Source organism: Xenopus laevis, chromosome 4L (assembly GCF_017654675.1).
Source record: "Xenopus laevis strain J_2021 chromosome 4L, Xenopus_laevis_v10.1, whole genome shotgun sequence".
Classification (NCBI taxonomy): Eukaryota; Metazoa; Chordata; class Amphibia; order Anura; family Pipidae; genus Xenopus; species Xenopus laevis.
This window is the reverse complement of record NC_054377.1, coordinates 90220720-90240764: the sequence shown is the minus strand read 5'-3', so window position 1 is coordinate 90240764 and position 20045 is coordinate 90220720. Positions and strand designations below refer to the sequence as shown.

At 37.8% G+C, this 20045-nt stretch overlaps 2 protein-coding genes and 1 long non-coding RNA gene across 4 annotated transcripts in view; 2 read left to right on the top strand and 1 right to left on the bottom strand.

Moving 5' to 3' along the window:
- Nucleotides 1–20045, top strand: part of LOC108714306 (cytosolic carboxypeptidase 6) — an 871648-nt gene that overhangs the window by 555501 nt on the left and 296102 nt on the right. The gene's annotated exons all lie outside the window — the stretch shown is intronic.
- Nucleotides 1597–2474, bottom strand: LOC108714310. The gene is made up of 2 exons (XR_001935346.2): nt 2349–2474; nt 1597–2138 (listed from the first exon to the last, which is right to left on the bottom strand). It is a non-coding gene; the product is annotated as an uncharacterized LOC108714310 (long non-coding RNA).
- On the top strand, nt 2381–17123 carry LOC108714305 (BEN domain-containing protein 5-like). Of its 2 annotated transcripts, none has more exons than XM_018258402.2 (6): nt 2381–2655; nt 4965–5101; nt 6083–6467; nt 14025–14110; nt 15664–15877; nt 16951–17123. In XM_018258402.2, the coding sequence occupies exons 1-6, from the start codon at nt 2466–2468 to the stop codon at nt 17106–17108; spliced, it is 1170 nt and encodes a 389-aa protein (XP_018113891.1). In that variant the 5' UTR covers nt 2381–2465; the 3' UTR covers nt 17109–17123. The 2 variants fall into 2 exon arrangements, with proteins under 2 accessions (XP_018113891.1, XP_018113890.1); XM_018258401.2 differs by having other exon boundaries at nt 2385–2655; nt 14025–14179.

Here is a 20045-nt window from a genome sequence, read left to right as displayed (position 1 = left end):
TGAGTTAAGCATGCTTGTCAGCCTAAAGCTAGAATTGCCACTATTCTAATGGTATGGTTAACTTTCTTTATTATTAATTACATTTGCTTAAAGCTTAAGTTTTATTACCAGGTAGCAGCCCTACATCACAGTACACCTGCCCAGTAGGTAGATTGTGATCTACCAACAATTCTTTAGCTGGTGAGGAGTAGATCTCCAAAACAGAACATTTTATACCAACAGCTCCATTGTGTTACCTTCCTGAATGAATTTACAGTTATTACCTTGTACCTGATAAACGGCTGTAAAACTGATAATTTGTCACATAGTTTTATGTATCATTCACATAAAGAGTCCAGTCTTCGAGATATGATTGTTTGTAGATTGGCATATAGGTTAGGACATCATGTGGAAAGATTATATTACTGTTGTCAAGATTAACCATACTCATACAGGTATTGTCATATGAACAAGAGGTCAAGACCAACATTTTCTAACCTGTCTGATTGCAGGGTATGATAATATCTGTCACCTATCATTTGCTGAACACAGATTATTGTACATACCCTTGTTTAGACCAAAAATATATGAGGTTAGTGATTCTAATCTCCCCAGTGATTGTCTTTTGTGCTCCTTTAAAGAGACACTGCCATGGGAAAACATGTTTTTTTCAAAATGCATCAGTTAATAGTGCTGCTCCAGTGCTGACATGGGGCTAGACATATTGTCAGTTTCCCAGGTGTCCCCATTCATGTGACTTGTGCTCTGATAAACTTCAGTCACTCTTTACTGCTGTATTGAAAGTTGGAGTGATATCACCCTCCTCCCTTTCCCCCAGCAGCCCATCAGCAGAACATTGGGAAGATAACCAGATAACAGCTCGCTGGTAAATATAAGAACAGCACTCAATAGTAAAAACCCCAGTTACATTGAGTAGAAGAAACAACAGCCTGCCAGAAAGCAGTTCCATAGTGCAGCACTGGCTCTTTCTGAAAGAACATGACCAGGCAAAATGTCTATGACTGCCTACACACCAATATTACAACTATAAAAATACACTTGGATTAGGAATGAAATTTTATATGCAGCAGCGTTCCTAGAGGGGGGCTGGCCCTGGTGCGTGACACGCAGCTGGGCCCTGCCCCCCTCCGTACGGCGCTCTCCCAGGGTGAATTTAGTGGCGTGCGGCGCTGCCGGGGGGCCCTGAGGGGGTGCGTCCCTGGCCCGCTCGCACCCCGTTCCCCCGGTAGTTCCGCCACTGTCTATATGGCAGAGTGAATTATTTGCAGTGTAAACTGTGTAATTTAAGAATAAAAACTATACCATAATAATCATGACCAAATACTTTTAAGTTTAGTCTCCAGGTAACTGGATAAGAACCTGGATAAAACTTGCAGCAGTAGATATTTACTGGCAAGTGTTCCTAAGGGGGGGGGGGGGGGCAAGCGTTCCTAAGGGGTCTATTTATTAAACAGTCTAAAAACAGAGCGTGTAAAGTAAAATGGCATAATTGTAAAGTTGTGTATTATTCCTGATGTGTTATTAGGGTTACCACCTGGCCGGTATTTGTGATTTGCATTTGAATACATAAATCATTCATTAAAACAAACAAGTCTGTATTTATAAATGTGTTTATTTTCTTTTCTGATGCCTGAATGCCACATTTTACACCTAAGATGTTGCATAAGCCATATAAACTTAATGGAAAAAAGCCCCAGACTTCTGAATCAGTTTTTAGCTGAGCTTGGAGTTGACACTTTTTTTTTGCAGCTTTGTCTGCGGTTGAGGATGCAGGGGAGCATAAAATGGTAGAGGGGCTGTATTTAGCACTGGTTTGCGTCATGTACGGACTGCTAACACGTCACCAGAGTTTTTTGAGTACCTCAGGCCTAAACACTTGTATGTATTACTGATAACTGCATCAATAGTAGTAGTAGTGTGTGTGTTATACTAGTAAACACTTGATTTTAGTCAAATTAGAGTCCTGTCCATGTTTTACTAAATACTAATCAACAGTGGAGACTCTGATCCGTTGCAAACATTCTATTCTGCATTCTGGGCTTGAAAAACTGGCTCCATCCGGTGCAAAATGGCGCTCCAAAGGCCGTGAATTCAGGTTACCACATCACACCCCGAGTTCTCGACTTTTAGAAGAGGAACTAGGGCAAATGACAGAAATAGCGGTTATTAACAAGTCTTTCGTCGTTCAGTCGCGTACACAATGAATTTTATTCAGATAAAATGACACTGATGACGTTTAAAAAATGCTTGCTGGTTCTTAAGTGTGCAGTACAGAAGTCTCAGACAGTCTGGGTGTGAGGGTAGAAGTTATGCAGGGAGCAGATTGTGCTTGAGAGCGAAAGGGTTACCCGCAGCTCAGTTACTCCGGTATCAACTGCTCTCGCCTGTCCGCCGCTGTATCCTCCGTTGCCAGGGCAGCCGCGTCCTGCCGATCGCCGAATCCCGGGCCCGGGTGCAGGCGGATCATGTTCGCCTTCGTTCGCTTTTTAGAAGATAACGTCTGTTACGCGCTGCCAGCGACCCGGGTCCGGGATTTCCAACCCCGTTCTACACAGGATTTTGACAACCGGAGAGTGTACGCGGTGTACCGGAGCTTGGAGGAGGAGGCCGGCTTCCCTGTAGCGCCACAGCGAGCGCAGATCCTAGCACTGGCAGGTGAGAACCGCTAAAGGGATGGGAAGGCGGCGTTGGGTAATAAAGGCATCCTGCGTGAGCAAGACATAAATACAATGCTGACAGGTTGATAATAAGACACAATGAAACCAGACAGGCGCGGGGAGGTGGGTAATGTGAGACACAATGTACCGGGAGTCTGCACACAATTCGTGAGAGAAATGCAATTGAGGGGGTACGGGGTGTCATGAGGGTCAGACAAGAGTCAAGAAATCATTGGAGGACTATGGTGCACTGTCTAGAAAGATGAAAGGGAGACCTGTCTGGGGAAAGGGGTGGGCCAGAAGTATAACTAGACATGGGAGACAGGGGTTGGGGATAAAGGAATGCAGAACCAAAATGGGGTAAAATAGTGATTGGTTGGGGCAGAATAGCAATTGGATGGGGCAGGGAGACCTGGGCCTGATACAAATGAGAGGGAATGAAAAAAACATGGAAGGGGAATGGCGAATATGATAATATTAATAATAAAGAATAAAATCAATGGGAAATGGTATGGCTGCAGAACTTGTATGCAGATAGTCCTGCACCATACTTACTGGTGTAAAGTGTAAATAGTGACATATTAATATGTGGCCTGGAAGAAGGCAGGGCTGGGCTGGCCTGAAACTAGGCATTTGAGCACTCGCCAAACTGTTTGAAGAACGAATAAGCAGTTGCCCGTTTAGAGTTGTCCACTTCAACTGGTTCGTACAATGGTAACTGGGGTCACAGCTCCATCCATGTATATCATTTAAAAAGCTTTTATTGGTATCATGGCTCAGACAACAAACATTATTTCAGGCCTAAGCACAGCCTTTTTTTGAGTTACTCATCTACATATGGTCATATAACTTTATACTGTCATGTACAGTGCAACCTATATACATATTCCTAAATCACAGAAACCTAGCCAAACAAATAGAAGCTATGTGGATACGCCGCTTAGAGACTTTAGAACCCCATGGCATCAATCGGGATTATGACTTGCACCCTATAGTCCAGTATATGGGGTTTTTTTTTTAAACTATTGTCATTGTTTTTGTTTTTTTTAAACTTGGTCACTTCTATTGTCTGCAGATTTATTTATTTTTAAACTTGGTCACTTCTATTGTCTTTACAGATACTTTGTTACAGCGTTAACTATTAAGTTTGGACAAATGCAACAAGTGAAAAACATATGGACACTGTTGATATGTGACATTGTATCTGTAATTGTAGCTTTTTTCTTTTTTATTATTTGGATTGGTGTCTATGATTTAGGAATATGTCTATAGGTGGTGCTGTACGTGACAGTATAAATGTTATAGTATGTTGTCTGACATCTGAGCCATCATACAGATAAAGACTTTATAATTATGGCCTGGAAGGGGGTCCTTAGCAGGGCTGGCCTGGAAGGGGGCTCGTCTGAAAGGAAACACTTGCAGGTTTGGACAGGAACAAAGTACTTGCAGTTTCTCAAAATATAAAGGCAGTTGCAGGTCTGGACTGTGCACTTCTAGAAACTGATTTGTAACAAGGACGATGTGTAACACAAACACCACACTGTATTGTATCATGATACTTGACTGTATGGATAATGGTTGTGAGATTTCCTACAATATTAGCAGTGATACCATAAGGACTTGCTCTCCTGTGACCAAGTCCAGCAGCCAGAAAGGAAGCTAGTGTAGCTTGAGCCTAATTTGAGACCTAGATACTTGACCTATGACCCTAGACTTATATAGCTTTTTTTTAACCCTGCCTTCAATAGCTTTTCCATTGTCATGCCCAATCTAACATGGTTCCCCAGCAGACTCTGGGGTCTTTAACTACCTCCTTAAAAAAAAGTTTAAGCAAAGGAGCCATGAAGATCTAAACCAGGGGTCCTCAACCTTTTTAACCCGTGAGCCACATTCAAATGTAAACAAAGTTGGGGAGCAACACAAGCATGAAAAAGTCCCTTGGGGTGCCAAATAAGGGCAATGATTGGCTTTTTTGTAGCCCCTATGTGGACTGGCAGCCTACAAGAGGCTCTACTTGGCACTATACTTAGTTTTTATGCAATTAAAACTTGCTTCCAAGTCTGGAATTCAAAAATAAGCACCTGCTTTGAGGACCCTGAGAGCAACATCCATGGGGTTGAAGAGCAAAATGTTGCTCACGAGCTACTGGTTGGGGATCACTGATCTAAAGCAATAATTTGACAGGACAAAGCTATTTCGACTGCAGTGGCTCTCTCAGGTAAGGCACATCTTTTTTTTTATGGCTACAGATATGTCATTTAAGTTTTATAAAACCTCTGAATATGTCTTTTTTAACATTTCATTCAGAAAACAAAACTGATTTGGAAAACCGTGTAATGCAAAAAAAAATAAAAATCCCCAAGCTTTCTCTGAACTACTCAGAAGAGCCTTGGGAATATAAAGACTATGAAGATGAGGAAGACTCAGATTTTCGACATTTTAAGGTAACCAGTTACTCAAAGCTTTTTTGACTTTTAATTGAAGCCTGTCACTTTAAATGATAGGGGGTGTTTCTGTAATTTGGATATCCATACCTTAAATCTTCTTAAAAATAATTTAAACACTAAATGATCCCAATAAAATTGGTTTGCCTCCATTAAGGATTAATTATAACTTAATTGGGATCAAATACAAGGTACAGGTATGGGATCTGTTATCCAGAATGCTTGGGACCTGGGGTTTTTCCAGATAACTGATCTTTCTGTAATTTGGATCTTCATCTGTTAAGTCTTCTAGAAAATCTTGTAAACTTTAAATAAGCGCAATAGGCTGGTTTTGCTTCCAATAAGAATTAATTATAATCTTAGTTTGGATCAAGTACAAGATACTATTTTATTATTACAGAGTAAAAGGAAATCATTTCTAAAAATGAAAATCATTTGGATAAAATGTAGTCTATGGTAGATGGCCTTTTCTTAATTCAAAGCTTTCTGGCTAACGGGTTTTCAAATAAGGTATTCCATAACTGCACTGATGTTAAAATTTCAGACTTTTTTTGCATGACAAAATTGCACTCCTATGATGAAAAGACAGTTAATACCTATAATAAGAATTTGAAGACTTGGGTGTTTCTGTTTTAACTCTGTTTTGTTTTAATGCCCTCAACACTGAATAATTAACAGTTTCTTGTGAAACTGACTTTTGGTGCTGTATCAGCTGCAAAATGTCCACATTTATAGAAAGTAAAAAAAAATATATATTTTTTTTTGGTACCCTAATACCCAGTGCAGGTGCAGTTTTCTGGTAACAAGCTCCTGCCAGGGGTATCAGGTAAGTCATTACAATCCTTAAACAATTGGCATAATATGTAACTAGTAGTAAAGCTTTTCAGTTTTTTGTTGGTTGTTTAGCGAACCATTTCAGAACATGGCAGTTCAAAATGCTAGTCATTTTTTTCACACTTAAATTGTGATCATTTTACCTAGAGAGCAGATGGAAGAAAGCAAGTGGAAGGAGCTCACAAGAGTATTGAAGCTGTTGTTGCAAGACTGGAAAAGCAGAGTTTTATAGGACCAAGTCATAACACACGTTGTGATGAGGTTTTTTCAGAACCTTTTCACTCTGTAGGCCATATGGACAGGTTAGAAGCAGCAGTGGTTCCAAGAGTTTTATACGAAGAATTATTGAGGAGCTACCAACAGCAGCAACAGGAAATGAAGCATATTCAGCATGAACTGGAAAGAACTCGGAAACAGCTAGTGCAGCAGGCAAAAAAGCTGAAAGACTATGGATCTCTTGTGACAGAAGTGAAGGAACTTCGAGTCCTTAATAGGAGGCTTCAGGATGTCTTACTTTTAAGGCTGGGCAGCGGTAAGTTCAAGCTAAGGTTTAAATGAGAATTAAAGTCTAACTAAAGAAGTAGGCTAGATATGTTGTACATTATTTTTTGGGCATCTGTACCAGCCCAAGGGAACCACAGCCCTTTAGCAGTATACTGTATATATATATATAGAATAGAAATGCCACAGTATAAGGCTATTTAGTACTTAATACAGATAATTACTTCATCTAAACTCAGAAACCAGTGCAATTGGCATCAGAATTTAACAATCTGCCCTGTAGCATCAACTTATATTACAGGACAACCTCATTCCCTGCTTGTAAACTTGCAATGACCCCTAAGCTTAGCTTCTCAACAACTGTTTAGAGCCCACTGAGCATGTGAGTGTCGCAGGCCCTTTCCAAATAGTGACCCCCTGACACAAGTTTGAAATCCTGGATCATTGCTGCTATTGAGAAGCTGAAACTTTAGGCTGCTGCGATAAGTTCAGTATATATAATATGGCATTTTTAACTATATTAATCTTTAGGGTTTAGTTCTCCTTTAAACCCATGTACCTAATATGCACAAGTGTTGAAATTTTAAAAGCACCCAGAGAGTATGTATGATTATAATATGTTTAGATACACAGGCCTTGACAACCCATTCAATCTGTGGAGCCCGACATGGAGCTTAAACATGGGTAGCACAGACCGTATAGCAGAAAAGAGGAACAGACAGTGGCTTCAACCTAACCAGGTGCCTGTGGCTAAGAGTTAAATGCACCTTAAATGTGGAAAAATCTGCCAGGTACTCACACCCCTATTTTAAGAGAGACCTCTTTTCATCTATATTAGGGAAAACAGGCAAGTGGTTAGATAGCAGGTAAAACTGGTACATAGACAACTGGGGTATGAGTTGCCAAATGAAAATGAGGACAATATAAATCAGCTCTATACTAGCTCCATAAGAACAGTCATATATACAATGGCTTGCTCATCTATAATTATATATACAGGAAATAACAGAAATGTCAAGTAGATACTGTATATGCCCAGCTTGTTTTTATCGTCCTATGTTCAAGAAGCCTGTTTTACTTGCACTGTGTTTTAGAATGCTTCTGTGCTGCCGGTTATACTAGCGGTATATGTACCTAAAGAGACCGGATCCAGAGTAATCATATACTGTAATTATAGTAAACCTATGTAATTACAATTATCAGATTCTATGGAAATGCATACATTTTAACAGTGTTTCCACTTTGGCTTTGGTGGAGGAATGCTTTGCACTCTGTGTGCAAATGTGCTGAATTATCTAACAAAAGCTATTGTATGAACTTGTATACAGTGACCCTGGAACAGTAATCCTGCCCACGAAGAAAAATCATGGATTATTCTTTTTAATGTGAAGCAGGGGTACATGTAAAAGTGGTTCGAAATGGGTTTTGACCAGTGGTAATTGCCTCTTAAATTTCAGGAAACCCTGTTGGTCTTGCCTTGAAATGCAGTAGCTCTTGGGGTGAAAAAGATTTGCATTTGTTTTCCTAACCGCCAGACATTCGTCTGATTGTATTTGACTGCTTCCAGTTTGAACTCTATATTATTCTATGGTGTTTTAGAGCTCAGTGAATTGTTAACCCCAAGGGGTGGGGGGGGGGTAAAATTCAGGCATCTCTACCAGACTAGAATGAATAATTTTAACTTAGAAAATAAACAAGTTAAGGTTCAGTCGAAATAAACAATGCTTTGCAAATGCGGAACCTCAAAAATGTCCTTTTTGGACATATAACTTAATAAGAGAACCATTGCTGAACTCAAATCTTGTGCAAGGTTAGAATAAGGTATTGGGGTTATTTTTATAGACCATACATCTCCACTAGATGTGTTTAAAAACACAATGCATGTTTAAGAGGGGTACCTTTTTGGTAGTAATTTTCTTGTATATTTTTTCTTAGTTTCCTCCTGGAGTTACAGATCCAATGGAGTTCATTTCTCCTCTCAGGTGTTAATAGGGTTGCCACCTGTTCTGTTTTGACCCGAACAGCTTGGTTTTTGTAAGGCCTGTTCGGGTCTGAACTTTCTGTTCGATTTTCAACCTTGTGAAACCTGAACAATAATCTGGCCAATATGTGAAAAGCATTTAAATATTAAAGGCCTCAATACATGGGCCTATAAAAGCTGCCGATTGATATCTGGCTGAAAGTCGGCCAGATGTTGATCGGGCAGGGTAAAAAATCCCGTCCCAACCGCCCATATTGCCTCCATTCTGATCTGATTGTTGGGCCCTAGGGCCCACGATCGGATCAGCCCGAAATCACCCACCTCAATGTGGGCATATCGGGGAAAGATCCGCTTGTATGGCAAAATCGACAAAGGAGCGGATCTACCTGTGTATGGCCACCTTAAGATACTCACCTCAACATGGCTTAGTTACTATCAAGTACAGTTCATTTCTTATTATTACAGATACAAAAAAGCAAATTAATAAAAAATACGTGTTTTTTTCTAAATTAGCATTGCTGTATTTCAGAGCTTTCTGGATAACTGATATCTGTATAATAGATCTCATAACTGGGCATCAACACTTTAAAACATTGAGAATACTGGTTAGAAATCCAGCCAGTTGCATCTAAGTGATGCTATAACCTTGCCCTGGTGTCATAACTCCACCAACATCATTGTGCCCACCTCTGATGTCATCATGGCTGTTCCTACATCACTGCCCCACCCCCAATGTTATCTGCCCTGCCCCCATGTTTGGTTTTAGCCATCAGCAAAGGTGGCAACCCTAGGTGTTAATAGAATAGAAGTCAAAGAAAGAAATGCAGGTCAGACTCCCTTAACTGGTAGCCAATACCTTGCTTTAAATATTTAATGGCAATTAACCTAAATAAGGGTCACATTTTTAAATATTACATTTTCAAATATTAAAAGTAATTGTTTTGGATAAAAGAATAGTGCATTAAATACTGTGTTTAAAGTCCTAATATAATGCTATAATAAAATAGTTTTATTCGTCTGAAGCCCTAACAATGAATATCAGAGCAATGATTTCATAGATTAATAATCTATCTGCATTCCCTTGTGCGACAAACCAGTGAGCAGAAATTGTGGTCTGGGAGTACCAACTTTATATTTGTCCTTAGTTAATGATGTCTTTACCACATACAGTACTTGCTCTCTAGAGACTTTTCCTGTAAAACTTCAGCTAAGTTACCTTTATTCTGCCACATTTGTCCTAACAATCAGTTTACGCTGATTCCTTTCTAGCAAACATTTTGGGCATCTGCTTCTTCCCAGCATTTTATATTATAACACCATGATGGTATGTGTTTTGCTTAATGTAAAAAACATCAGTTGTACTATTGTAGGTACTGAGTTGGACTGAGCACTATGTCAACTTGTGCAGTGCTTTGGTGTATTGTAGAGAATGCAGTATATTTAGTTAGTGTCATACAGTATTTTTAAAAACATTACAAGACACACAAAGATTTGATTTGGTAAGTCAGGTCACCGCAGTGACAAATGATGCCACTTTTCCATGGAACTTAATAATATCCAACTGTAATATTTTGCTTCTTTTGATATATATTCTACTATTAAAGCCTCCATCTCTAGGTCTGTGACAGTGTTTTAAAATCCCCATACATTTAAAAGCTGTGCTGAGCATATGTCTTGAACAGTATTATTACATTTGGAGTATTTATAGCGGCCATCTTGGGCCTTCCAAGCTACATTCATTGGCATACTTAAAGGAAATAAATTAAAGCCATTGTTCAAGGCCCAAAGGAATCTCTTGTGATGGTGAGGAAGACCTGACATACATTTTCAAAAAATTTAGGGCCACTGGATGAAAATCTATAGATTTGTCTGTGTGGATTTTCTAATTTTGCTTTGTGCAGCATAATTATCTAATAGACACATTTTGTATTTTGCTCCATTGTGAAATATAGCCACTCACAATGCTCTGTTATTTGCAGTATTGCTTTGCTCCAAGTGGCTTAATAAAGGTATTGCATGGGGGGGAGCAGGTGCACATTATGTGCCCAGGCATGGCTAGTTACACCACTACCTCTGGCCCACTCCCTATGATTCTAAATAGCAGCTATACCAAAAGGTATGGTCACAATTGAGGCTATCCCCTCCATAGATGTGGAGGTTTGGTGTAAGAGGGCATTAATGATGCCTCCATTGCAGTCTGCACCTCTGGAGCTAAACCACCCCCATCAAAATAAAAATAATTGTGGGTCTAGACTGCAACTCCAGAGCCAAATTTTAAAAAAAAAGACGAGGTCTACTGAATATTTCAAAAAGTTATGAATGCTATTTATTATGGCTTGAATGCCTATATAATCATCATCATAATATAATGACTCAATGTCCATAGACACCCAACTATAATTATATGTCCAAATGTAGCATTTTATCTTATCAACACACGTCTAGCGTTCTTTAAATAAGATTTTAACTAATAAATAATGGACTGGAGATTAAAGGGGCCATTGACATAACAATTACAATCTTTCCTGGAAAAGATCTTTCCAGTAAAGATCAATCATTTCAATACACACGTGTAGAGCTGAAATGTCAGATACACAGGTAAAAACAATAGAATTGTGTTTGTATCTGACGATTCAGCACTAACAGTGGCTGATGTTCAGGAGCCTTCAAATTTTACAACCAGCCCGATCGATGAGCTGACTGATATTCAAGCCTTCTGCCAATATCTGTTGGCTCTTCTCCCACTGTACATTCAACGAATATCGTCTGAAAATTTGTTTCATATGATAATATTGGTGTGTATGTATGGCCACCTTTACATCAACCAAATCTGAAGGACTTTCATCTACAGATCGATGCTGACTACATTTGGTCATGCTTCTGGATGTATTATAGACTTGTGTATCTTTAGGAGGTGGTGTAGAATGGGGGTGAAAGGGAACTCTCTGATAATATAATCCTTCTTCCACATCAGCCACCCCCCCAAAATAAATTCCACAGTCAACCAATTTACCTAGCTCTTTATTAAATGTTTCCAAAGGATTCTGCTGCAGTTTACTGTAGTTGCCCTAATCCTGTAATTGTTTTATCAATTCATCTATGTAGTTTTGTATGTTAGACTAAAACACTGCCTCTTTTTCAGTGTTAAATGGGTATTTTCTGCAATTCTCCATGTCTTACCAGTGTTACAACCTAAGTCTTCCTACTGGCTAATGCAAGCGGGTCTGACTAAGTCTTGAAAGATGTTCATGCACAAATAACAAGATTGTATTGGATAAAAATCGGAGTTTAATTTTTTTGCCCAATTTTTAATTACTGATAATACTCCATATGATAATAACATCATATGATGTACAGTTAGGTCCATAAATATTTGGACAGAGACAACTTTTTTTTCTAATTTTGGTTCTGTACATTACCACAATGAATTTTAAATGAACTCAGATGCAGTTGAACTGCAGACTTTTAGCTTTAATTCAGTGGGTTGAACAAAAAGATTGCATAAAAATGTGAGGAACTAAAGCCTTTTTTTAACACAATCAATTCATTTCAGGGGCTCAAAAGCAATTGGACAAATTAAAAAACTGCAAATAAAAAGTTAATTTCTTATACTTTGTTAAAAACCCTTTGCTGGCAATGACAGCCTGAAGTCTTGAACTCATGGACATCCCCAGATTCTTGGTTTCCTCCTTTTTAATGCTCTGCCAGGCCTTTACTGCAGCGGCTTTCAGTTGCTGTTTGTTTCTGTCCGAAGTTTAGTTTTCAACAAGTGAAATGCAGCTCAATTGGGTTCAGATCAGGTGACTGACTTGGCCATTCAAGAATATTCCACTTCTTTAATAAACTCCTGGGTTGCTTTGGCTGTATGTTTTGGGTCATTGTCCATCTGTAGTATGAAACACTGCATGAAAGTCTGCAGTTCAACTGCATCTGAGTTGTTTCATTTAAAATGCATTGTGGTAATGTACAGAATAGGGATGGGCGAATTTTAGCTGTTTCGAAATGACGCTGACGTCCATTAAAGTCTATGGGCGTCAAAAAAAATGTTGTCGCGCGGCGAATTTTTTTTGACATGCGTCTTTTCATTTTGACGCACAGCGCCATACAAGTCTATGGCCGTAATTTTTTCGGCGAAACGAGGCGAAAAATTTCGCCCATCCCTAGTACAGAACCAAAATTAGAAAAAAAAGTTGCCTCTGTCCAAATATTTTTGGACCTAACTGTATTTTCCTGTTATCCGGAAACCCATTAGCCAGAAAATGCTGTCTCCCGTAGACTCCATTTTACCCAAATCCAAATTTTTAAAAAAATATTTCTATACGGAGATATAATTAATCCCTATTGGAAGCAAAATCAGCCTGTTGGGTTTGTTTAATGTTTACATGATTTTCTAATAGACCTAAGGTATGAAGATCCAAATTACGGAAAGATCCATTATCCGGAAAACCCTAGGTTCAAAGCATTCTGGCTAACATTCTGGAGCACATTCATAATTCGTAATAGAACCATGGGATTAACGTCCATAGTTAAGTCCTCATTGTCCACATATGTCATAAATCAATACCACCTTTATTAAAATTTCTCTGTAACCAGGCCAGTCTGTTAACATCTAAGATAGTCCTGAAGACATTAAAATGGCTGGTTAGAGCAAAACATACATTTACTCAAAAGTGAGCCTCAATGTTCCCTACCCAGATTTAAGGAAAGATTAACCGATCCTGTAAATTGTGCAATATGCCAAGTAACAATGTCCACAGATTGTTTGGTAAAAAGAGCCTACATGGGGTTTGTTATGTGAGGTTGTAGTGCAAAGCATGATATCTGTTGTTTAAAAAAAAAAAAAAAAAAAGGACTTTGTGGGATACTTTCAAGTTAGGCTAGTAATGAGATTCATTCAAATGGTAGTTTGTAGAGAGCAATAAACACAGTAAAAATATAAATGAGGAAAATTAGTGACAATATGGACTCTAATACTAATACTCAAAAAACAAAAACCTTGCAGTGTAAGACTGCTCTTTGAGAATTGGTGACCAGCTCATTTTATACTGTGCTAGTCTATGGGGCTCAAATCAGAAAAATCCTTTCCACATCTTTCCAGTCACAGAAAGAAGCCAGAAAACATGCAAATCCAGACTGATGTTTTTTTCCCCCCCGCGATCAATAGTAAATCTGCCCTTCAGTCTTTATATTACTGTCGCAGGTTTCAGCAAACTGATCAGTAATTGGAGACAGTTCTTTATATGTGTAAAGAAATTCATAAAAAAAGTAATGCTCTGCAAATCAATATTGTAAGGCATGAATTCTGCAAGCTGGTGATTGCTTTGCACACTTTAATACGTACTGTATGTTTGCCATATCAATAACACACCAGGCCACTTAAGGTACAGCCATACTTCAGTAGAAAATCCGTTTTGGGTTAGCATTTGTGCTATTGATTAGCAGCCATTGAAGGGAGGAACTACTAAGTTACATCTTTCTGTTTCAAAAGGGCAGACTAAACAATGTTGTTGTTCAACGTGTGTGGGTTTTTTTTTTTTGGCTGATGTTTTATTGCTTGCAGTTGTCAGTACACTATTCTGCATTAATCGTAGTAGCTCTTTCTTTCAGGCCCTACAATTGAACTGCAGATTGATAAGTCTGAATACTGTGATCCTGAGCCAGAGCCTGAAATTCAGAAGATAAGCAACGAAGAGGCAAGCACCTCCTCTTTCTTCTCTACGCCAGCTCCTGTGCTGGATAAATATATTCTAGAAAATGGAAAGGTATTCTACTATATATATCTATATAGATACAATAGATTTGGTATTTTTGTTATGGCTTGTGTTGCCAGCATACCAAATGGCCATTAACAATGCAGATAATAATTTCACATCCATACCCATGCGTGTTCAACACATCAGAGAATGCCAGGACTTGTATGTATGGTTTCCTACAGAATGAGCTGTCTGAATTATTTGTAATCCTTTACTAAATGCACAATTTTATACTAGAAAAATTGATTTTAACTATGCACACAAAAATAAAATGATTAGTTAATATTGATGGGCTTTGATGAGATTGTAATCTATACATGGATTACATGCATGCTTCACATTATGCATACTGCATACATTGTTTTTAGTCTAATTGTTTTTTTTACCGTAACAATTTGCCATCTACCAATTACAAAATACATTTTAATCCCTAAAACAAGATTTTCTTTTAATATTCACCCCAAAGGGCTTATTTACAAATGATTTTACAAATCATGCCTTTAGAATGGACAGATTTGGATCAGATCTGGCACAAATTTGAGCTTCTTACTGCACCTACACATTCAGCTTCATGTATAACGCAGCACTAAGTTTGTAAAGGGTGCACTCTTACTTGCTTACCTGTGGTTCTTCTGGCCAAATCCTGGACCACACTAGGCATGATATTAGCATGACTTGATGATAGCGTTTGATAATTAGAACTTGGCATGGCAGGTTGCAGATGTAGCACAAACACTAAACTCACACTTGTTAAACTTTTTAAGAGTTTTTCCAAGAGTGGCAGCTGCTGCTTAAGTGATCATGCTGGAGCTGTCGTTCAATCAGATTGCACCTCCATTATTGAAATAGGCATCTTAAAAGTTGTTGAGTATACAGTACACCTTAAAGGACAAGTCTACTAAAATTGTCCTTTTAGTCTACTGGGGGTGGCAATATAATGACTTAATTTAGACCCCATTCCAGGACTCCTGTTGACTGAAAGTTGCACTGTCCATGGTTCTATGATTTGAGCATCACTCCACCATCTCTGCCAATGTCCCTATGACCCTTTGTGGTAACACAGTTGCACCCCTTCCCTTGTCCTTTAAATTGAACAAAATGGCAGAGTGATGAGTACTAATCTTTGTGCCCACCGTAACTGAGGGCCAGATCAAAACTTGGACCATCTGTCATTTTCATCTGGGAAGTAAATGTTTAATTTTCTTAATCAATCATTCATTCTCCTTCACCTTTTTGCTTACTCCCCTTTCTCATCTGATGATTCACATGTTATTTGATGTCAATTTCCATTTGCAAGCAGACAATACCACTGTTGCAACCATTTTAACAATTTATTTAATTTATGATAATATCCCAATATTGCAGTTTATAAATAGAAACTCATATTACACATTAATTTTGTAATGAAGTCATTATAATTACAATCTGTGGATTTTGTTATGATTTCCAACAGACGATACAAGTCGTTAAGATCAATGTGATTTTTTTTGCAGGTCCACCTTGGCAGCAGTGTGTGGGTGAATGAAGAAAAATGGCACCAACTCCAGGCAACACAAGGAGACTCCAAATATACCAAGAATTTGGCTGTAATGATTTGGGGCACAGATGTATTAAAAAACCGTAGTGTCACTGGTGTGGCAACCAAAAAGAAGAAAGATGCAATTCCCAAACCCCCACTCTCACCTCACAAGCTGAGCGTAGTCAGAGGTAGAAATCTCAGTGTATTTATATTTGTACAAATGATTGTACAGTACTACACATTCTACCATGTTCTACACAGCATATTGTATAAGCTGATGTTCAATAGCATCAACAAGCTGGCTGCCTTGGGATGTTTCCTAAAAATACCTTTCCTATAATGATTGAAAATGTATTTCCAAGACTATAGCAGCTTTTGCCAGTTATTAGCCTTTGCAGATTGATTTACAGCTTCCATATCATAAGACATCTGTTTTGCCATCTCTGCTAACCTTTTGCAAATATTCCCCTAGCAAAATAATGGCCAAAGAAATACCACATACCAAGTAAAGAAACAATAAATAAAATACATTTTAAAATATAGTTTTTTATTTCCTTTGGCCAACTAACCAAAAGCAAGCAAACTGGTTATACTTTGCAGATTTGAGAGAGCAAGAGAGAAACTGGCTAATAAACTAGCACTTTGCTTATAGTCTAATTAGCTTGAGGGTTTAATATGTTTAACAATATTCTAATATACATAAGTGTTTTATAATGTTTCTAGCAACACTGGGTGAATTTTTATCATACATTTTTTGCTGTTTAGTTGGACATGAAACCTAAAACATTACGGTAAATTAACAGTGGCGTAGATCTGGTAAAATAAAGTGAAAACAATGCACTAAACTGACACTTAGAAAAAGCATTGAAAAAGAGCTTATTTATATTAAGTACATTTTCACACTTTTCAGCATGAGAAATCTAATTTACAATCATATTATCGTTGAATTTGTGTAGATCTAACACCATCTGGAGTTTAGCAGAGCATTATTAACTATTGTATATTTCAAAATATGGAAACAGATATAGCAAGGCCTCAGTCTACAGCAATAGCTTAAATGTAACAGGCGAAGCAAAAAATTGAATGTGACATATAGCAGGAGAAAGGGTATTCGTTTTCTTTATAACATGCCCTGCTATTTATTGTTTTGTTGATTGCACTTTTCAGTGTTCCATTTCAGAGTCATGTTTTACTAGTTAAAAATTGTAAAAGTAGATCACATCAAAGAATTAAAACAAATTTGTTTTTTCTTCTGCCTTAGAATGCATGTATGATAGAATTGCTCGAGAGACGATGGATGAAAATGAAATTGCACAAAGGCTATCCAAAGTCAACAAATACATCTGTGAAAAAATAATGGATATCAACAAGTCTTGTAAAAACGAAGAGAGGAGAGAAGCAAAGTATAATGTGCAATAAACGTTGACTATTTTATATGGTCTAAATGTGTCTGTTTTTCCATTGCGCAGACAAAATCTGACTTTATTTCAGAATGAGAACCAAAATTTGTGTTCAGTTACTTTCATGTTGTGGATATCTCATTAGTACAGCTTTTTACTTTGAGTTTTTAAATTAAATAGTGACAAACAAACAAAATCCTCATGACAAAATACACTGTTGGGTCCTAGAAAAAAAATTATTAAACTTACAAACACTAATTATTTATTTGTATTTTTTTTTCAGCAGTACATCATATAGATGGATATTCCTTGACAATTAAACCAAGCAATGCCAGGGTGAGAGATATTTTAAACTCTATGACTGGAAATACAAACTTGAAATTACTGTCAGCAGTATTTGCATTGCAAGCTGTGGACTGACAAGACACAGGGGATTGGTTTCTTGCCTTTCTTGCCATAAACTGTGAATAAACCCTAGATTCTAATTCTAGGGTCTTTCCTTTAAAGCATTCCCACCGCCAGCCTTTCAGCTTCTGTTAAGTAAAAGGATGATTTAATTGTGACGTACGTGTAACACTTTATAGTTGCTATCATGTCTCCATTCATGTTACTTGACATAGTGTTTCCAAATAAAAGGTAACACAGGGGTAGATTTGTGAATCTAACCCCTTGCATTTTGTGCCAATTTTTTTAATTTCTGAGTTGTTAAACTAATAATATGCCTTAATAATGCAGCCATAATATCGGCACGGTGACCAAAGCTGCTTATTAGAAACCATGTGCTACATTTATATAAAAGACAAACTGTTCTGCAGCAGGGATATGATTAACATAGGCCTATATTAAAAAATTCCTGTCAAATAGTACATGAACTACAAACATTTTATTATATATTATATAAATCTCTTTGGACTTTTTCGTAGAAACATTTGTCGGCTCTGACAAGTCACAGGGAGACGCCTGCACAAAAGTCAAATCTTTAGGAAAAGAGAAGTGACGTGCCAGAATTGCACTTGTTGATGTGATAAAGATAATGAGCCATAATTCCTTACTCTGCCTGAAGGAATACAAATAGTAATGAAGGGTTGCATGTCACCTAAAATATACGAGTATACTATTATTATACTTTGTGGTTTTGTTGTATTAACCGGTTTTATCTCTCCAGATGCAGGAAGAAAACAAGGCATTTAATATAAAAACCATAAAAAATGTGTACATGTGACTCGTTTTCTCGCGTAGAAAAATGAAAGATAAAGATAAACAGAAAGCAGAAAGGCTATTAAAAATGTGTATCTATTCTATATAAACTCATAGACATAGAGCATTGTGTTCTTGATTGACAGTGATCCCAGCAATCTTTTCAATTGTAAAGTAAGAAAAGGTAATATTTGAAAACCAATAGATAAAATAGATCTATAACATTGAGAAAGTTGTTTTCATGGTGACCTGCCTTTAAAATCTTAAAAAATTTAAAAATTACTTTGTTAATACAGTAGTTCTAAATATTGTATGTTTTTGTATTTTCCACTACTTTTATGTATCTCTGATGAACTGTTTCAAAAGTAGAATGTTATTTTTAACACACCTCTTCATTTGGGTTTCTAATTAGTACTTTGCAATGTGAGCAAACCATGAGTGCACAGTATATAAATTTACTTTAGGATAAGTTATTGAACAAACCTTCACACTGGACAGAATAATGTTTCCAGATTACATTTTCAGTCATGTTTTTATCATCTGAAACTTTTGATTCCAGTTAATTTTTTTCAAAAGCTAATTTTAAAATCAACTGGCAAAGGTGACTTGTTTTGGTTGGATTTTATTGTTTGCAAACACAATAGTTTGCTTTCATTGACCCTCCTTATTAATGAACGTTCAGTATAACTAGACCCAATACAGAACCTTAGGCATTTTACTACAACACTAGTCCAAATAGAGGATGTACAATTGGCAAGTACTCTCTGTAAACAGTCCTTCAACTAGCTAAACAATAGCATCACCAAGCAAATTTTGGTGCAAAATCCCTGGCAAAGGCTAGACTCCAATGAGTGAAAAAAATTGTCACGTGACAAAAACCATTTGATGCGCAGCATCGTGTGGAAAAACGAATTCAATGCCGATAGACCTCAATGTATTTTGATGAGGTGTTGGCAAAGCAAAATGGGTCAGATTTGCCCATGACTAATTACTGCTTAAAATCTCCAGGAACTTATTCTCGAATGTTGTCTCTACACAAACTTTCATATACAATCCCTAGAAAAAGTATTTGCCTAGAAAAGTATTTTCATGTTTTATTGTCACAGAATATCCAATCAAAGTGGATTTAATTTAGTTTTTTTGACAGTAATCCACAGAAATAGACTCTTAGGGTAGGGACACACTGGGCGATTTGGGGAGTTTTAGTCGCCTGGCGACTAATCGCCGCGACTTTTCTCCCCGAATGCCTCCCCTCGCTCTGCGCCTGGCTAAAATGAAAAATCGCCTGCGCTAATCACACGCGGCGATTCGTTTTCCGAAGTCGCCCGAAGTTTCCTCGTGAGGCAACTTCGGGCGATTTCGGAAAACGAATCGCCGCGTGTGATTAGCGCAGGCGATTTTTCATTTTAGCCAGGCGCAGAGCGAGGGGAGGCATTCGGGGAGAAAAGTCGCGGCGATTAGTCGCCAGGCGACTAAAACTCCCCAAATCGCCCAGTGTGTCCCTACCCTTAAGTCAATGTAAAAACAGATCTCTGCGATCTCTCTGTTCTTTGACAATAAAATATAAACCGAGATGAAGATGTTTTTTGTCACTGTATCTGTTTACTGGCCTTTAATTTTTAGAATTAATTACTGGAATTCGTTCCGTTTTCTTTGTCTACTGGTACCATACCAGAGTGTCAGAAATAAATGACTGTTAAAACTCCGCTAAATTCTTTGAGTTGTCATGAGTATATTCTACCGTTCCTTATTTTACTAT

Bases quoted from the DNA above. Each gene is read 5' to 3' on its own strand.
- LOC108714305 (XM_018258401.2), top strand. From the start codon at position 2,466: ATGTTCGCCTTCGTTCGCTTTTTAGAAGATAACGTCTGTTACGCGCTG. The intron at 14,180-15,663 runs GTATTCTACTAT...TTTTTTTTGCAG, and splicing joins ATATTCTAGAAAATGGAAAG to GTCCACCTTGGCAGCAGTGT. The intron at 15,878-16,950 runs GTAGAAATCTCA...CTTCTGCCTTAG, and splicing joins CAAGCTGAGCGTAGTCAGAG to AATGCATGTATGATAGAATT.